Consider the following 20,592-nt stretch of genomic DNA (forward strand, 5'->3'; position numbering starts at 1 on the left):
CCAGTTAAATATCCTTCTCCTCAAACATTTATCATCTCTTTATGGTGAAAATATTCGAAATCCCATCTTCTAGCTTCTTGATCTATATGGTACACAGCTGCTATCTACTATACCTAATGATTGCTCTTAATTTGTTTAGCTCCTCTTCTGAAATCAAGTCTGTTTTATTGATGAGAATGATATCTGCCAAAGCAACTTGCCTAAAATAGCAAACAAAGAACAGATGTCAAAAGAAAAATGTTGAGATTAAAAATAAATACAAATAAGTCATTCAAATAAATATATCAGTTGAGAAATACTTAGGGTTCTACTGCAGTGATCCAGTGTACTCCGAATCTACTTATTCTTCAGACAGTACAGGGGAATTGCATTTATCACTATATAAATTCAGATTTCACATTATACTATTCATATTCTTTATTATAGTATTCATTCATTTACTAAGTACCCTTAAAACTCTGGAGCTATAAAGATAAGCCCCAAAAAGTTTATAATCAAAAGGATGATTTTCAACTGATAATTATCTTTATGAAGAGGCATAAAATTCAGAAAGCCAAAGAAACGAAAATAAGGAAAATTTAGTTACTAAAATATCTCAATGTTTACTATAATTTTCAAATAGAAAAAAGTTCACTTAACATAAATATACATTAAACAGTTTTGTTTAAAAAACTACACTTCAGAAGATACATCAATATATATCTTCTTCATCAGTACAAATTATATATTATCTCTGTAAAACAGATACACAGAAATTCCAGTTAAAGAATACAGCTGACAGAATGCTACATAGCAAAACAGTTATTATAATTGGAAGTTCTATTTTCTATTAACTAGAGTAGTGAAGCTAAGGAATCTTTCAATTTTCCTAAATTCTTCAGGAAATGTTAAAAACTAGACTATTAGTTTCTGAGTCTTATGCTACATCAAAAACAAAATCAAATTCTCATGAACATATTTCTATTTAAGTAATTTTATATGAATAAAGACAGAATGTACATATCTGCAAATACAGTCTTTAAATTAGAGGACTTTTATGCTTAAGCTATTTTTGGCTTTTGTTTTTGTTTTTGTGGTGCTAGAGATTGAATCCAGGGCCTTGTGCATTCGAGGCAAGCACTCTACCAACTGAGCTATATCTCCAGCCCATCTTCTTTTGGCTTTTATAACATTTTGCTATTTTCTATTTGGCTTATAAATATTTTCTATAAAACACTTTCATAAGGAAAAACATTACAATAATGTTTAAGTTCATTCTAATTTGAATCATAATTACATATCAATTGCAGTGTTTAGGCAGGATTACAAAACAACGGGTATCATATTCCAAAATGATAATCAACTATTTGCTGTTGTCTTTATTTTTTATGTCAACATCATCTGAACCAAATCCCAGGGGAGTCTTACTCTTAAACCCAGCAGCATATTTAGTGAGTGTCATCTACCTCAAAACCTGTATCTCATTAGCAAGAATATGCTCAGGGCAGGCAAGTTAATTTAAATATTTATAAATCTAAAGACAAATCAATAAGGAACATAAAGTTACTTAATAAATGTTTTAAGTGCCAAGTTAAAAGCATTTATATATTCATCTATTCTGAATAACAATGAATACTGAGGCAGTTTTTAACACCATAAACAAGTTAATGATTTCTCTCTCTCTTTTTTTTTTTTTTTTTTTTTGTAATAATCTTCAATTCCAAAGAAACTGGATGAGAATAAGAACATATTTTTAGTAGGGTGCAGTGACACACACTTGTAATCCTAGCAGCACATGAGGCTGAGGCAGGAGGATTTCAAGCTCAAAGCCAGCCTCAGCAACTTAGCAAGACCTTGTCTCAAAATAAAAAATTTAAAAAGGGCTGGGGATGTGGTTCGGTGGTTAAGAGCCCCGGTACCAAAAAGAAGAAAAAGAAAAAAGAAAGAAAATATTTTATCCTACTACTTCCCAAATTCCTCATAAAGCATTCTGGTGTCCAGCATTCACATTGTGCTACAATATCAATGGTTTTAAATAAAATGTCAGTTATTAATTCATTATGAATAGATAGAAAAAAAGAAAATAAATTTGCTTTAACTGTTTTCATATTTGTTTTGTGGTTTCATATTACTAATTTTTCAATTAGTCAGCAATCAATATTTTAAGTATGAGTACCTAGTAGCTTCACTGATTAGGCCATCAGGTTTTTCTTCTGTTAAATGCTAAATAAAAACAAAATTTATAAAAAGTTACTGTGGTATAATGCAAAATCTAATGTCAACACAAAGAATTTTACTTCAGAGAAATCTTTCTTGCCTCTAAAAACTATTTTGTGTTTAAATTTTTTTCTTTAAAAAAGTATTTTCTTAATTGACAGGAAATAAACTATACATCTTCATGGTGTGATGTTTCAGTATATTTATACATTGTATAATGTTCAACTCAGGCATTTAGATTACTCATCATCTCAAACAGTTATCATTTCTTTATAATGAGAATATTCAAAACACTCTCTTTTTGCTATTTTGAATTATATGACACAATACTCTTGACTATAATTACTCTTCTGGGTAATTATAGTTACACCACAATTATTCCTCCAATCTGTCTGTGACTTTGTATCCATTAACTAATCTTTCCCTTCCCAATTCCCTCTCTAAACACTATTTGCTAGTTCTCTAAGCTTAGCTTTTTTAGATTTCACATGAGCGAAATCGTGAAAAATTTGTCTCTCTGTGCCTGGCTTATAAGACTAACTATTCTGCCTGAAATCCTTTTTCTCCATTTCATTTTTGTTTCCTACAGTGAAACTAAAGGGTTTTTTGGAGAGAAAGGGGCTTAGGATTTTGAATTCCTGCTCTTTTTCTTAAAAAGAAAACCCCTCAAATGAATATAAAAAATATGTAAAGCTATAGTTCAGATTTTAGGTATTTTCCTTTTTATAAAACTGCTCATTCTAAATTATTGATTATTACTTATAAAAGAATAACCATTGAAATTATACCTTTTAAAAAGCTAACATGCTTCCTTCACTCCATTCCTATATTCATGCCCAACTCCTCTCCCTCAAATCATGTATAATATGAACTTAGTATTGTGCCTTTTAAATTTCCTAAAAAAAAAAGAAAGCTATGGGAAAGACACAGCCCTAATAATTCTGGCCTAAAAGCAGTTTATTATTTGTAAATACAGAGTGATTTGATCTCTCCAGTGCAATTGCCTATCTTGCTATTTCTCCAATCAGGCTCACTCCAAAAAAATATTGACACTGACTTAGACACCCATGAGATTATAATAGTGTTCATTTTCTGGTAGCAGAGTCCCCTCCCCCATAATCCTATTTAGAACTCAAAAAGTAATCAATGCCATAAGATCTTCTGGAAAAATTATGTTTTCACCTGCACCACCTCAGCCCTCCACACAGATTCCCTATTACAATAAAAAGCTAGTTACTGAGAGAGGCAATTGTAGTAAATAAATACTCTTTAAATTTCAATTAAACTTCTTAAATTATTAAATTCTTTTACATATGCTATCTCATTTAGACTTTAACTATTCTTATTTTATAAAGGAAGACACTAAATCTCACCATCACAGAATACCAATCTATACACTATGAGAGGGCTATTATTACTATATTTGTAATAAAAAACAGAAGTAAAGTCAACAAAATTTTAAAATTTTCATAAAATCCTTTTATGTCACATAAAATAAGTCTTGTACACAATGTCACAGGTTAATAATTTGCATAAAAAAATTAACAATTACCTAAATTAATATTCAAATTAAGTTTCACAATTCATTCGGAGGTGACCGCTAAAGTACTTAGATAGTTTAGTACCTAAAGGAAAGTTGGTAATAATTTAACTTAATAATCTTGGTTAAGACTACGGAAAGAGAAACTTTTTCCTTTCTTTAAGCTTACCAAATACTATTTAGGGGGAAACAAAACTAAACTAAAATTATGGGAATGATACACTCATTTTTTCTTGGAGAACAATCTTATATACTCAGGGGCAGAACCACTCTGCAATTATTATGGAAGTCATAGAACTTGGAGAGTATTGTATCAAAAATTATTCCATGCCAGAAGACCAAGTTTAATATTTTTCATTATTATTCTTGACCCAAGGCCTCTAGAGAATAAAGCTATTAATAGACCCTTTAATATTATCTGACTCACAGGCCCAACAAACCTTCCTTGAATGAATATTAGTTAACACCTCCTATTTGTTGACATAGATTCATAAATGTTGTTATCTGAAAAGTTCTATTAACATGTAACAACAAATCCCTTTTCACTGAAAAGCAAATCTCTTTAACAATTATACACTGTAAGCAAGGCATCTGACCTTGAATGATCCTGTAATATTGAAAATTCTTTCAAAAGCCTTAAGAATTTTTCAAGACATTATATTTTTGACCTTTTGGGAGCCCCATTTGGGGTTATCTGGCTGTGAGTTGGTTAGGTGTAAAAAAAGATATAAGAATTAAAAGATTTGTTTTTTTCATTTCTATCCTAAATATAACTAATAAAAAAGTAGTTTTACAATTACTCTCATTGTTTTGCATCCATTTACTTCTCCATAAGATTAGAAAATTTCATTCAAAGCAAACTGGGGTGGACTAACATGTTGTACTACCTCTAGACAGTCAGGAAGTATTAAATACAAAAATAAGCTAAAATCCCCAAAATAAAAGTCTATCAATATGCATAATTCTATCAAGAATATGCCTAATAATAATAATAATAATAGTCATAAAGAGACAAATGTCCTGTCCTATCGATATATGAAAGCTATACAAACATAAAAAATAATAAACACAGCTGGGCATGGTGGTGCACATCCATAGTACCAGCAATTCAGAAAGTGGAGACTCAGATTGCAAGTTGAAGGCTAGCCTCAGCAACCTAGTGAGGCTCTAAGCAACTTGAAAAGACCCTGTCCCAAAAATAAAAAGGGTTAGGGAAGCTTGGAGCATTGGTGCACTCCTATAATCCCAGCAGTTTGGGAGGCTGAGGCAAGAGGATTGCGAATTCAACGCCAGTCTCAGCAAAAACGAGGCACTAAGCAACTCAGTGAGACCCTGTCTCTACATAAAATATAAAATAGGGCTGGGAATGTGGTCCAGTGGTCGAGTGCCCCTGAGTTCAATCCCGAGTACCGAAACACAAAAACAAACAAGGGCTGGGGATGTGGCTCAGAGGAAAGTACTTCTAGTTTATATCCCCAGTACCAAATAAATAAATAAATAATAAGAAATGCATACTAACATTCAGATATCAACTCAACATCTCCCTTATAAACCCTCTTACCTTCACAAGTGAAACTTGCACCAAAACAAAACTAAAATATACATCTGCTCTTCAAAAGAACATTCTACAATATTTGGTCATTAAGTCAGATGATTTTTCATTTATCAAATACAATGTAGATTTGGCATCTATTCTACCTGCATAGGCAAAGTCTGCAAACTTTTTTCTAAAATATTTTATATTGCACATATGTCCAAAGGATTCCTCCTTTCTGCTTAGAGACTGTAGCTTTTGCTTTTATATAAAAAAGACTAATAATTTGTACTAATAAAACATATTCAAAAGGTAAAGCTTCAAACTCCCAACTTGCCCTACCACAAGAAACAAAGGGGAACAAAAGGATAAAATAGGGTCTGAGATGTTGGTCAGAGGGTACAAAGTCTCAGTTATGCAGGATGAATACATTCTGGAAAGCTAATTATAGCATGATGACTATAAGTAAGACTACTAGATTAAATTCTTGAACTTGCTGAGCTTAAATATTAAATGTTTTCACCCCACACCTCACTTCAAAAAGTGGTAACTATGTGAAATTATGTGTCCATTAGCTTGATTGTTTCACAGTATTTTTCACTACACACACATACACACACACACACCTCAAAACATTAAGTTGCACAATTTATTGCTACTTTTTTGTGTCAATTATAACTCCACAAAGTTGTAAGGAAAAAAAGGAACAAATTCCGAGTATCTTTTTTTTTTCTTTTTAAAGAAATAAAGAAACAATTTGGACAAAGAAGAAGAGGAGGAGGAGGAAGAGGAAGAGAAAAAAGCTAATGGGGCTGGGATTGTGGCTCAGTGGTAGAGTGCTCGCCTAGTATACTAGAAGCACTGGGTTCGATCCTCAGCACCACATAAATATAAAATAAAAAATATTGTGTCAACCTAAAACTAAAAAATAAATATTAAAAAAAGTTCACTAGCTAAAGAACACTGTTGTAAATGAAAGCAGAAATACATCTAGTGTCAAAGATGTCAGACATCAATGATTTAAAAAAAAAAAGGCAGCAGCAGCTATTTCTTTCAAATGGATTGGTTATAGATCTAACACAATTTCAACTTTTAAAAAATTATTGCAGGGGGCTGGGATTGTGGCTCTGTGGTAGAGTGCTTGCCTAGCATATGTGGGGTGCTGGGTTCGATCCTCAACACCACATAAAAATAAAATAAAGGTATTGTGTCAACTACAACTAAAACAAAATATTTTTTAAAATTATTGCATAATGTCTATTTATTTTTCCAGGCTTTTCTAAGCAAACTGTGTTCTGACTGAATTGTTTCAACAGCTTGTGTAATATAAAAGAAGAACCAAAAAGAACCCTCTCACTTGACCTTTCCTACATAACTTCATTCACTGATTCTATTGCATTAAATGCTGTCACATTTGTAGAATTGAAAAGAACAATGTCAGTAGCCCAAGTGTCAAGTCCTGAGAATAGAGAGCTGTCATTTTAAGTTGTCCAATTCTTTGCCCATGATTAAAAAATGAATATTTCAGATCAATGGGTGACAATCCCATTAGAGTGATAGCCCATGATATCAATTACCACTTCAGTTTCAATTTGGCTGGCTGGCCACAGGGTACCATTTCTCAGCTTTACTTGTGATGGGCTCGCTCTGTGAAGCATGACACCCTTAAATTGCTGCCCATTATCCAAGTGTCATTACTTGTACTGCCTCAGAATTCTCTGAATCACAAGCAGCTACTGAGGTCAAGCTTTGCAACCAGAGGAATTGGACAAGTTGGCAAATTCTTTATATAAAGGCAAAGTTATTTATCTGGCATCCGACTTAGAAAATCTAAAGTTTCCATTATCTTGACAGTATGTCAGTTTTGTGCAGGTATATTGATTTAATAATTTAAGAGGTTTTATCAAGGTGGCAGGGGGTTAAATGTATACCGTGTTTGCATTATTCAGAATGTTGCTTTGGGTTTTTGCTTTTTTTTTTTTTTTTCCTGCTTCTACCATGCTACTAACAGATTCTATTTAATTCCTTTGTATACCCAACTATACATATAAATTATTCTCAAAGTCATAAAATACATAAAGAGTTTGACTTCCAGTATGACACATTAAGTTTATCAAAAATAAACAAAACAACATCACAAATGAAATGACCTATCTATCCTATAGGTATCACAAATTTGGGAATAAATTTGTAGAGGAACCATGTATTCAAACATGCCTGTAATATTCAAGATGAAGAATTTACTTTTTGTTTTGCTTTGCTATCTCCAAGATACTTTGCTAAAAAGATGATTTCAGAACATTCAGTCATTAGAATATTTTTGAGCAAAATATTTGGAATTGTTCTTTGAATCTTTAGACAATTCATAAATTGAGATTCTAAACTCTAAATAAGAAAGTACTGCCCAAACTTCTCAAATTAGGGTGCTTTATCCCAGGAGGAAGTAAATGACCAGAAAAGGAGTATCAGTGGCCATTTGACAAGCCTGACATACCTTCTTAGAGCATAATGTCATTGGAAATTTAGAAGAAAAACAAACTTTAAATATTAGTAAGTTTAGATATATCGTAGGGTAGAATACAAAACTAACACAGACTTTTAAACACTGGGTTTAAACTTACAAAAGATTATTATTTTGGACCCCAGATTGAGGTGCTGGGACAGAGGTGCTGAGGAAAGAGATGCTGAGGACAGAGGATAATTTCATGCTCAGAGGCCTTTATTGATGTTTCACTTGGGAAGTCAGAAAACACTATTTTATTTTATTTATCCATATGTTTTAAAAGATCTCACTAAGTACATTTTATAAATTGAGGCCAATTAAATGTAGTTGATGATCTTAGTAGTTAACAAAAACATTCACAGCAGGATATCTTTTGATTTAAGATTTCTCCTCACTAATCCCATACACAAATTCTGATTTCTTCAAAATGAGGCAAAGAAATATTTTTTAAAACCTCATTTCCAGCTTGTGTTTGATAGCATTTATAACAAAAAATAAGATCTCATATGCTTTTACCATGTTCAATTTCTTCTATCAAACAGGAATACTTTTCAATACTGGGGTTGAATTCTAGTGAGGAGTTACACATACCCAAACTTTATCCTCATCCCATATCCTTATTACAAAATATATCCCAAATTTTGTGCCAATATTAAACTAGACGAATAGAAAAGAAATTCTTAACTTAAAAACACAAGATAATTTAATAACACACAAATTGCACCTACTATTCAGGATAACTTTTGAAAAACATTTTTGTTAAGAAAGGTTTCAAACAAATACAAACAGAAAAAATAATACAATCAACTCCTATATTCCTAGCTCTCTGCAAACAATTAGCAACCTATAATCTTCAACTTACTTTTAATCCATATTTTGAATCTACAACAGTTATGATACCTACAAAAGAATAAACATTTTAATCATCCTTTATTAAAAAGATGTTTATTAATATTGTATAATTACACTTGAGAAGGACAATTAAAATTAATCTCAGTTCAAGAATGCTCTTCAATAAAACAAAGAATTTTTTTTCTTACCAGTGCTGCAATCTAATTCAATCCCAGGAATAAGTAAATGCATTTCAAATATATATAGAGTACTAAGCACTGTTTTAAGAGACTATAAAAATATTTTAAACATTTAAATTATTATGTAAAGATTTGAGGCATTGTAAAATATTTTATTCCTAATCTCTTACCAAATCTAGCTCACAAAAATGTTATATATATATATATATATATATATATATATATATATATATATATATATCAAGTACCTAAATTCCCAAATGTTCAATTAGTTTAGCAATCTCTGAATATATACTAAATTTTTTCAAAGGATAATAGCAGCATGAGTTTAATGATGTCTATGGAATTTAACCAGCTACATGCCATATATATTAGAGCCCAATTAAGCCCAGCTTCAAAGACTTAAATTTCACCCTTTAGTCTATAAAGGTGAGGGAGGGAGGAATGGAGAAAAGGAAAAAGGGAGGAAGGGAGGGTGGAGGGAAGAAGGGAATATAGTTGCTTAACTTTGAAAGTTACCTATAAATTTATAAACTTTGTGTAAGACTGACAAAAGTGTTAATGTAAATAAAGTAAGGGTTTGTATGTGCTGAATTTTTATGTTCAAGGGAAAATGAAGGCAGAAATGTGATTCTTACATTGTCTGGTTGATTAAAATAAAAACCTCTGACATTGTGTTAAGTGAACAAATCAAACACAGAGGACATAGGAAATCTACATAGCATTTTGGTAGAAAAGGCTTAGTGCAAGTGCTAAATTCAGAATTGAGATTAAGATTTGGTAATTTAATTCTAACACCATCTGGGTCTGTAGAGTTTACGTGAACAAAAATATACTTCATCATAAACCAAGCAGTTTGAAAAGAATGATAATGCAATGGATTAAATTATAAATAAACAATAAACTTAACAGTAAAGAAAACTGTTTTTTAACTTACCATCAAGGTAAATGTCACTCCCTAATTCAGCATCAACCCAAAACATAGAAGCCACAGCACCTGAAAAATATATAATATTCATCAAATAAAAAAATTTTTTGAAGCACAAAACATGATTTTATATACATTTTAATTTGCCACAATGAAATCAGCAGAAAAACACACATACAAATTAAATCTGGGTTTCTCATTTTCTTTGGGAATTAATTTTACTACTTCTATTCCTTTCTATAATCTCCCCCATTTCCTAAAAAAAAAAAAAAAAGACCAACTTTTACTACACACAAATCAAACAGTAAGCTTCTACCTATGCCAAAATAAGTTATGAGGAGATATTATTAAACAACTTCAACACTATGGCTATGTGCACATAGGGCTTATTTTCATTTTCTCATCTCCTAAATATGAAAATTATATGGTTCACAAATAATGAATCATCTCTCTAAGGAAAAAGTAAATGAGATGCAAATAATTCAAAATCACTTGTCAAAAAAATTACATTGTAATTTTTATAGGAGAAAAAGAACAAGAAGTAAAATTATAAACTCACTGGTATTATTAATTAATCCTCACACTACTTATTTAGCACTAGCACAAAACTTGGGTTTCAGGAAAAATTATTTCTGAATAAGAAATTAAAACTTGTTTTTGACAGAAACTGGTTCAGCACCAAACCACACACCCTGATTACTATGCCACAACACAAGAAAAAGGAAACTGACAGCAAGGAAAGTATTTGATTTTTCAAAGCATCACAGGCCCAGTTAGTGACAGTGCTGTCTAAAAGAATGAGCATAAGGGGAAAACAAGGATAACTGAACTCATTCCACTGTCTAAAGCTGTCCACCTACCCTGACAAGATGTGGTCCCCCAAGCATCACTCTGTCAACAATGAAATACCTGTCAGCTGTTTACAGTGATTACTCATGCAAGATATAGCAAGGGCCACAAGATCTAATGGTTTCCTGATACCTATTGATTTTTTTCCCAAAAACTTAATAGTTTTCCAATTTGACTGAAATAGGATCTGTGAGTAACAGGGGCTGAATCAATGTCTGTCCTTTTCAAGGAAATTACTTTACCATGACAATTATTTAGCTTAGAACTGGAGAGTGTCAGTCTCCTAGATGGGAAACAACTGAATTGCCAATAAGAATTTTCTTTACTTTCTTGACTAAAAACATGGTTTTAATTAATAAGGGAGAAAAAGTAAATCCGTGTGATTATTCTAAATAGTAAGTCACAGAAAATGTATTAATTTTTCACTCAGCAAAACACTTAACATCATCATTTTATAATTTTAAAAAATGCACTGATTTTTATTCAGATAAATAGCTAGTAAGTTGTACCATAATGTTTGTTATTATTAAGTTGAACTGTAAAAGTACATTACAGCTTTTATTCTAAATCTATTATTGACCTTTGATGTAATTCTTGCAAGCCTAGAAAAGAAATATTTAGAATCTGGAATGTAGGTGTATAGGAGGAGTAAAGATAAGTAAATGAAGTGGTGCTTTTTCTCCCCAGGGAATATTTGCCAATGTCGGTAGAAAGTTTTGGTTGTTCCTAGGGTGATGTTACTGGCAGTTAACAGGTGTAAGCCAGGGATACTGTAAACATCCTATAATGCCCAAGACAGCTCCCCACCCGCAAAGTATTTATCCAATGCAAAATGTCATTGTGCCAAGGCTGAGGAACTGAATAGATTATAGAATCTCCCTTCTTCAAAACCTAATAAAATAAAAATAATAAAAAATTTTAAGTCAAAATTTTATCAGCAGCAACCTAACAATAAAAAAAGAACATACATCCTCCTACCACAAATTTTAAACAGTGACAGTCAAAATGAAAACAAAGTCTACTTTCACCCCTAATAAGAGGTTTTAAGAAAATAGTTTACAAAATCCTAATACTTTTGAGAAATACCACCCAAAATGCAACAAGTGGAACGGAGGGAAGAAAAAGTAACATAGGGAAAAGCAACTTGAAAAAAAAAAAAAGCCATAAAAGTTTCTAGCCATCTCAACCTTTGGGGTATAAAGTCACTTTCTAGGGCCGAGAGCAAAAGGAAGCACGAGTTCTGAGGTCCAAAGGGATGTACTGGGTATTTTAAAAGAGCAGAACCTAACAGCAACATTGCCCCATGTGGCTCTTTAGATGATCTGTTTTCCTTTTGCTTCCCTCTCCCCCACCACCAACAATATCCAGTTTGCAAAATGGGACTAAAGAGAAACATGTTTGGATAAGATGAAAAAGGTATTAAAAGGAATTCATCATGAATACATCTAAGTAGATAAAAGCTCTCAGAGCATCCCAGATCAAGCACAAACACACATTCAACCAGGAAAAGCAAAAAATTAAAAGAATGGAAGAAGGAAAAAAAAAAAAAAACTGAAGAAATGAATAGGGCATACATTTGACAAAGAACCCATTCTAGAAGAAACCATAATCCCAGAAACCAAAGAAAATTATGAAGAACTTCTTCATGACAAAAAAATTATTGATAATACGATGCTAATAAAAACAAGCTTGAAATAAAACAAGCCACAATAATATGAAAAGACAGTTTGTTAACACTGAACAAATAAACTTGGGGTCAATATGACACCATTGCTTAACCAATTAATTCATTTTAAACAAATAAGGAATAGAACAGACACTGGTAGAAACAGAATTAATGACAAAAAGAAAGCCTTTAAATGATTACAAATGCAAAAGCAGATGAAAAGATGAATCAAAACAATTAGAACAGATAAAAGAACAAAATAAAACTCAAAATGCAGAAAATTGGCCTCATGAAGTAGAGTACCCCATAATCTGACAAAATTATTATTCATGATAATAAACAAGGATAATGTCCTTAAGTGAAGAACTAAGGATATATTATAATTCAGAAGAAAATGATTATGAATGGTACTCAAATACTCAGTTTACATTACTGAACTTCAAAAATAAAAACAAGAATTTTCAGGTATTTTGGATGAAAAAGAAAGTCATTGGGGGGAGAGGTAGAGGACAGAAATCAGACTTTACAGTAATACTCAATATTCTAGCATAATAAATTATGGACCACAAAGTTCTAACAAAAGTGTTCTCAAAGGGTAATAACTGCCAAGTTGTTTTTCAGGAATGAAAAACATTCTCAAACATTAAAGGAAACAACAAGCATTGAAACTCAGACACTACAACACTCACAAATTCTTCCTGATAAAAGGAGAGGGCTGGGGATGTAACTCAGTGGTAGAATGCTTGTCTAGCATGCATGAGGCCCCGGGTTTGATCCTCAGCACCACCAAAAATAAGAATAAAAAATAAAACAAATCACTGAACAAGGACAACTGACCAATCTAAAAATTACTAAGAAACTATAGAAAAACACTTGCAAAACATGAGGGAAAGAAATTTTGACCCAAAATTGTATCCTTTAATATAAATATAATATTTATATAACTATAGAAATACAAGTAATCCTTTAAGTATAAAAACAAAAGACAAGTATTCTCAAACAAGGAAATAAGCAAGAATTCAAAGAATGCAACACTTGTAACTTGAAAAGATTACCTGACCATAAAACGCAGACAATCAGGAGATAAATTTGTGTGTGTATGTGTGTTTGTGTGCTGCTGTGGACTGAATTCAGGGCTTTGCTAGGCAAGCACTCTACCACTTAGTTACACCCCTAGGTTAATACTCATTTTAAATATTTCTCCAATATATCTATTTAAAAAGTCAAAAGAACAATATTCTGATTATTAATAATGTCATTTCTTACCAGGATCTGCTAACCCAGTAGTCTCTAACAGTATGTAATCAAATTTCCCCTTCTTCTGCATCAAATTCTCAATAGCTCTAAGGCCATTATCCCTGGAGAATAGCAAAATGTAATACATAGAGTTGATTACCTGAATATTTTTAAATGTTCATCATGAACATTTTAAAATATATTCAACAACACAACTCAAAAATACCTCTAGGCATGTGAAAATTTAACTTGCTCCTAAGTTTCTAATAAAATGTCCATTCAATATTTACAATGAGGAGAAGTAAATAGATGCATATACACACACAGGTTAAAAAAAATGTAATGAGTTAATACTTTATTAAAATTAAAAGCAGAGAGAACTTCATTTGACTAAAGTCAATGCTATAGTTTTATGAAAGAAAAAAAATCAACATTCAAAATAATGATAAAATTTATTAGCCACAATAATTTAATAGCTAAAGGGACACTGTCATTAAATACCATTTAACTCTATTCTGAATTAGGGTACAAGATCAAATTTCCTTTTTTTCTTATAATACAAAAGTGAAGAAAAATACTGACTATATGACATTCTGGTTGTTTAAGAAAGTCAGTTATAACTTCATGCTTCCTAATTTATTTGACTCAAAGTCAACATATAGGAAGGAAATTATGTAGAAGAAATTAATTCACTAGAATATACAAAATCAATAGTACATGTGTTAGTTTCCATAATTTATCAAATATATGAGTTGCTACTATGTACAAGCTACTCTTCTAGGATTTATCACAGTTTAGTGAACAAAATAATGTCCTTGGAAACAACTAATGAAAGGTTACTTTTTGATAGTAATTTGTTTTTGTTTTAAAGAGATCAAATACTTGGAAATGAAATTAATGATATATAAAATTCAAAATAATCATCTTTTGCATATGATATGTGACTTGCACTCATGAGAAATTAGTAATGAAATAAACTTGAACACCTAATATAAAATTTAATAAAAGGAGGAAAGAATTCAAGCAGATTAAAAAATAGTAAAAAAAGAACTTTAATAAAATACACTCTGCTAAGTTTATTTTCTATTTGAAAAATACAATGAAGCAAACAGTATGTAAATTCAGTTAATTTAATCAGGAAAATCAAAGATGGAAATATCAGTAAACATTTCTAGTAAGCTAAGAAACACATAGTGAACATATTCCTTACTTCACTGAACAGCAGAGGCAACCGTTTCCAAGTTCCAGCCACTCTTCATACAGCTCTCCACCTTGGCTGATAGCTAAGGATTTCTCTACTGCACTTCCTAGAAAAATTAACAAGATAATTTTACAACATAATCAACATAATCTCTTTAGATTATGTTCAATAGCTGACCAAAAATAAAGATGAGAATATTTAAATGTGGAGCAGATTTCAAAGCACAAATGCATTTTATAATTTTTATTCTTTCTTTCTATTCATGCAGCCTAAATATTTAAATTATAGTATTCTAGATTATTTTAGCTTTTCTTTAAGAAGATTTTAAGCCTGTAGAGAGGCAAATCCAAAAATCAATGAATATACCTATTTCCTCTTGAGGCCTCTTCTTGACCATTTCTATTTCTTGATAAAGTAGCTGCCTTGGAAGCATTTTTTTCTTGTCCATGGAAAACTTTCTAGGCAGACTAGTATGTTTTACATAATGGTTTTGGTATACCCTTTTGTCAACTGATAAGCCTGTCTTAACTACTTTTTTTTTTTTATTCTTCCTATATCTTGTTTGTTTCTATTAAACAGATTATTCAAATTCCCAGTATAAGTATTAGTCCATTTTAAAGAAATTTATGATCAGAGTATCATGTGTTCATTTAAAAAATAAACTTTTTGTCAAATATACAAAAATTTCCTAGTAATAATTACCTCGGAAAGAATTTAAGAATGATTTTAAATGTTTACTTTTCCTGCAAAAAAAAGCCAAGGAAGAATCTTAAATGTCTGGGAAAGCAAATGGCCTTTGTCTCCAAAAAGAGAAACCCATCGTTTTACACTTATATATATTTTTGTTCATATTTGAGGTAGATGATGATAAAGAGCTTTTAAAGGGATTGCCACAAAATTCAAGCTATGTGGAATGTTCATAAAACATGAAGAAAAATATTGAGAATGCTATGAAGGACAAATTTCTGAAAATGAATATCAAAAATGAAGAAAAGCAATGAAAAATAACACAATGAATGTAACCAGTGTACAACAGAAAATTAGTTAATAAGAAGTTAGAAAAGGACCAGTATGAGAAATCTCAGAGTTTATATGGGTAGGAAGTGTAGCACAATGATAGAATGCCTGTCTAATATGTGCAGGGTCCTGGGTTTGATCCCTAGTACTGCACAAGAAAGAAAGAAAAACAAATCTCAGTGTTTTTATTTTGTCTTTTCTCTTTAGTTTACTGAAATAAGAAATCACATTTGACTACCAGGTGTCCCATGGTGTCCATAAAACCTAGCTCTTTTACTCATTTACAATGGAAAAAGAGTAGACTTTAAGAAACGTTCTAACAAAAATTATGTTTTGGCTAAAATGTTAGATTTCATTAAAGTTAATACTTGTGTCTAAAACTGATGAACAGATTTATTAACAACAGTTTAATGGTAAAGACAGAAAGTTAAGCACATATATTTTTATAGACAATTTGAGCACTCTGAAAATGGAGACAATATATTAACTAAATTTTAAAATCCTCAGTTTTAACTGCTTTGCAGATAATAAGCATTTAACAAGGTAAACTTATAATATCTGAAGAATTTCAAATATATTCATGAGCAGAAATACACAATATAGTTAGTACCAAAGCACCTTAGTGCCTTTAAAAAACAAAACAAACAAAAAAACTTTTCTTTCAAATAGTAAGATTTTTACCTCTGGAGACTGAGGTTGTAACTCAGCACTTGCCTAGCACATGTGAGGCCCTGGGTTCAATCCTCAGCACCATATGAAGACAAATAAATAAAATAAAGGTACTGTGTCTATCTACGACTAAAATATACATATATTGCATATATGTAGTATAAATTTTTTTAAAAAGAGAAAAGATTTTTACCTCTGGATTTATTTTGCATAAAAATGTATTTTAATTCTGTTGATATGAATTTCAAAGTTACACAAAATAAAAGTTTTAGAAATTATCTGATGTTAATATTCTAAATCCATAAAAGTACAGCTTAACAGAAATTAATCTAAACTTTTCAAAGCTATCCCTATCAGCATGCGTGCATTATAATACATACCATTTTCATTTTAAATACTGAATATCAATCAACCAGTAGAATAGACTGTCCTCTAAGTTACTGAAGCACGACATAATACTGAAATTTACTTACCTTCTCCAAATTCATTTAAAATAACTGCTATTTTTTTACTATGTTGTTCTGTCAAAATGTAGTTCAGAAGAGTTGTCTTTCCAGCACCTATAAAATACATTAAAGTAGCAAAATTCAAAGACTAATTTTAAAGGCATGAAAAGGATAATAAAAGTCGTGATTTTTTTAACAATTTGTGTGCTATTTTTCATACTTAACTATGGTACAAGAAATTCTAAAGGAAAAGATTAAAGCAATCTTTGAAAAGTATAATATGCTTTATATATTTTACAAATATTTACTAATACTACAAGTTAAATCAGTTTTTTAACCTAATTTTACTAAACGAATATGTCTTCTTCATAACTTATACAATACAAGGGAATCTAAAATTTCTATTAAATAATGAATTAATAATGATTTCAGAGGAATAAAATATAATTTATAAAATTCAAAATCTGTAATTCCCTTTTATATTATGACAATATTTCTGAATGGAGACGACTTGGTTTACTTCCCTAAACTTTACATCTAAATAACTATTTTTTGTATCATTATCGATTAAACATACACAAATTCAGGATGGCTATATTTCTACTTTTAGTATGCTTAAACCAATCTATAAATTGTCATATATTTTATGAAACAGAAGTAAGAACTGTCAAGGAAAGATGGGAATATTCCTTATTTAGAAAGACATACTCATAAAGCTACACTAAGTTCCTCCAGTAGGTGGCGTATTAAACCTAGTATGTGTTCATTTCAAGTAGAAGAAAAACATTTATATTATGAACCAAACATATCAAAGTTCATAAAGGAATAAAGGAAAACTTCAATTGTGTAGTAACATATTTCAACTGCATGAATACATCCTTTATAATCTATTTTTGTTGGTGGACATTTGGGTTGTTTTCAGCATTTTATCACAGTGCTGCTAAAAACTTCTACATGTAGTTTACAGGTGTCCACTGAAATACATACTCAAGTTTTCTAGAGTATAACTAGGGAAACCAGTGTAAGTGTGAGAGAGAGGTCTGAACATGAGTGACACACAGGGCAATGACAGTGAAAGCTGAAATAAGCTGTGAATATAAAAAACCTTCTGATAGAAGAATTACTAGGGCTTAAGAATTAATCACATTATGAAGAAAAAGATTTTAAGATATAGTCCATTCTTTCAAAAGTATCTACTATGAACCATATTTATACTGGGTCTTGATGAAAAGTGTACAAGGCAAAGGTAGTATTGCCTACATGGAGCTTATGGGTGGGAAAAGATGAATTTAGATAAATAAAGAGGCAATTCAATTATGTCATAGGATGATAACATTCAACAGATGAACAAGATGCTACCCAGAACCCAAGACAGGCATAGCCAGAGGAGTAAGAAAAATATCCCAAGGGACTAAAATACTGAGTGCTTTTAAGAAGTAAAATTAGTTCAGTGTGCTGGGCCACCATTTGGCAGGCTGCATAGTTTAGCGAAAGCCAGATCATACAGGTCCTTGTAATTCACATTAAGGAGTCTGCACTTTAACTCAAGTAGAAGCCACTGAAGGGTTTAACAAATCAGAGTAACATTTATAAAGATCATTAGGGCTAACCTACAGAGAATATATTAAAGGGAAAAAAAAAAAAAAGAACCTCAAGATTATGGTAGTTAGGAAGCTGTTAGAGCATCCCAGGTGGTTGGAATCACAGGAATAGAAGCATTTGAGGGGACAGTAACATGTAAATTGCTGAACATGTTAAGTTTTGGGATTTCTACAGGACATCAAAATTGAAACTATGTGGAAGTTAAGCTGAAAAATGAATAGGAAGAGATGGCTTAAAAAGCCAGAGAAATACACAGAAAAATGAGAAGAGAATCAAATAGAAACCGATGGAACAGTGCTTCAAAAAAATAAAATGATCAAGGGGTCAAATTGTATCCTAGATTTAGTAACAAGAAAGATGCTGACATTTAGTTCTCACTCTGGCACTTTAGACCATCATCTCCAATGCTTTACCAACTATATTGATACTATTAGTATGTTTTACACTATCTATGAAATTGATTTTTACCAGTAAGCAAAATGAGGGGGGCAAGTTTAAGTATACTGTTGTGGATAAGGAATTTGTTCAACTTCTCAGTAGTGTCACCTTTGAATAGTGGGGAAGTACCAAAAATCCATTCTTTTAAAAAAATCAGTTCTGAATAAAAGTGAGAATAAACTTACAATCCATTAAAAAAAAAAAAAGGAAACATCAGTGATTTCTTATTTTTATGTAAAAGGCCCTCAAGTCCTCATCAGTCTCTAGCACCATCTAGGAATGTTGGTATTTCCCGGAAATAGTATCACTTTATTCACCTCTTTTAACTGTTTTCATCTTTTAAATATAGTCATGTATTTATTCTAGCCCTCCTATTTAACTGTAGGGTTTGTAAATAGCATTCTCAAACGTTTCGGCGAAAAATAAGGGCATAAACTGCCCTTCAGAAAATGGTACCATGTTCACAAACCTGTGGTTTCAAGTATCCCTGTGTAATCATGAACTTTCTCAGTTTGAGAAACACTCTTGGAGGGCAAAGATTTTATTCTTACTTTCTCTCACAGTCCTCTGCAAAGAAACCTCAATAAAAATGTTTGGGTTATAAGTACTTTTTCATAATGGCTGGAGGAGTTTCGCTCCTGGGGACGTGCAATATACCAAGGAATGTCCCTTAAGTGTGGGGCATTGTACAGACAGGGCAACTTTTAATGGCAAAATGCTTTTAAGGTGGGTGTTTCCTGCCCCGTTTTGCAGATGAGAAAACAAGCTCAGGCAGGTGACCAGTATTATTTCCATTTTCGAGTGAGATAGATGAGTGGGAGGTAAGATGACTTGTTAGAGGTCTCAAGAATAATTAATGGGTGAGTCCAGGCTTCAAAGCCCAGGTTCAAAATGAGTGGCTAACTTTAATCTCACTTGAGATTTGGAGAGGCAATCCTTACGAGGATCAAGTGACCCAGCCCCTACCTCACACACCCTTCCTGTCGGCCAGGCGGCCCCAGTGACTAAGGAGAAGGGGCCCCAGCAGGCCCCCAAATCCCAGAGTTCGTGGCATGTTCTGACCGGGATGCTTAGTTACCTAAATACCCGGTGATAATTGTGACTGGGATCTTAGCACCGGGGCCAGGCTTCTCCTCCTCTTCTCCCTGCTTCGTCTCAATGGGAACCAATTCAGGACAGTCCTCCTCCGCGTGCTCCTCTTCCTCATCCTGAGCTCCAGCAGTCTGTAACATCCCGGCCTACCGCACGCCTCACGGTCAGCTCCAAGGCTGACACCCAGACGCGGAGCGGCAGCCGCGCACTCAGCGCACGCCACACCAGGCCCGGGACTTGCGTCATCATCCAGCGCCACGTAGCTTCTCGAAACCCGCCCATTACCTGGGCCATGACTGACGCTCTGTTTACCCCGCCACGCCCCCAGGGGTTCTGGACACGCCCCCACGGGAGCTGGACACGCCCTCAGGGAGGACTCTGAACCTGAGCGAGGCTGCGCGAAGCAGCCCCTCTGAAGCTCTTTGCACGTCCGCAGCCTTAGTGCTACCGGCTGTTGTCAGGGATAAGGCTAGTTTGAACTTGGGGTGGGTGGCCTGACCTAAAGTGTTTCCGCAGACATAGACCTTGTCAACTTGACATTTTTGAGCTTTATCCAAGTTGTCTTTCTAATTTTCTTTTTACAATGTGTCGTTTAATTTGGCTTCTTTTTCAATTTTATAAAAAGATTACCATATAATATATAA

General features: G+C 32.3%; 1 protein-coding gene across 1 annotated transcript in view; it reads right to left on the reverse strand.

The window, feature by feature from the left end:
- Zng1a (Zn regulated GTPase metalloprotein activator 1A) overlaps window positions 1-20,175 on the reverse strand; it is a 42,280-nt gene extending 22,105 nt beyond the window's left edge. The window contains exons 1-8 of the mRNA XM_027940140.2: window positions 19,935-20,175; window positions 16,844-16,930; window positions 14,694-14,790; window positions 13,514-13,605; window positions 9,742-9,801; window positions 8,636-8,673; window positions 2,156-2,202; window positions 114-200 (exon numbers count right to left, since the gene is read on the reverse strand). Coding sequence (XP_027795941.1) covers window positions 114-200; window positions 2,156-2,202; window positions 8,636-8,673; window positions 9,742-9,801; window positions 13,514-13,605; window positions 14,694-14,790; window positions 16,844-16,930; window positions 19,935-20,088 — 662 coding nt within the window. The 5' untranslated portion in view covers window positions 20,089-20,175. The remainder of the gene's footprint in view (window positions 1-113; window positions 201-2,155; window positions 2,203-8,635; window positions 8,674-9,741; window positions 9,802-13,513; window positions 13,606-14,693; window positions 14,791-16,843; window positions 16,931-19,934) is intronic.
- Window positions 20,176-20,592: the final 417 nt, after the last annotated feature.

Source organism: Marmota flaviventris, chromosome 13 (genome assembly GCF_047511675.1).
Source record: "Marmota flaviventris isolate mMarFla1 chromosome 13, mMarFla1.hap1, whole genome shotgun sequence".
In the NCBI taxonomy this organism is placed as follows: Eukaryota; Metazoa; Chordata; class Mammalia; order Rodentia; family Sciuridae; genus Marmota; species Marmota flaviventris.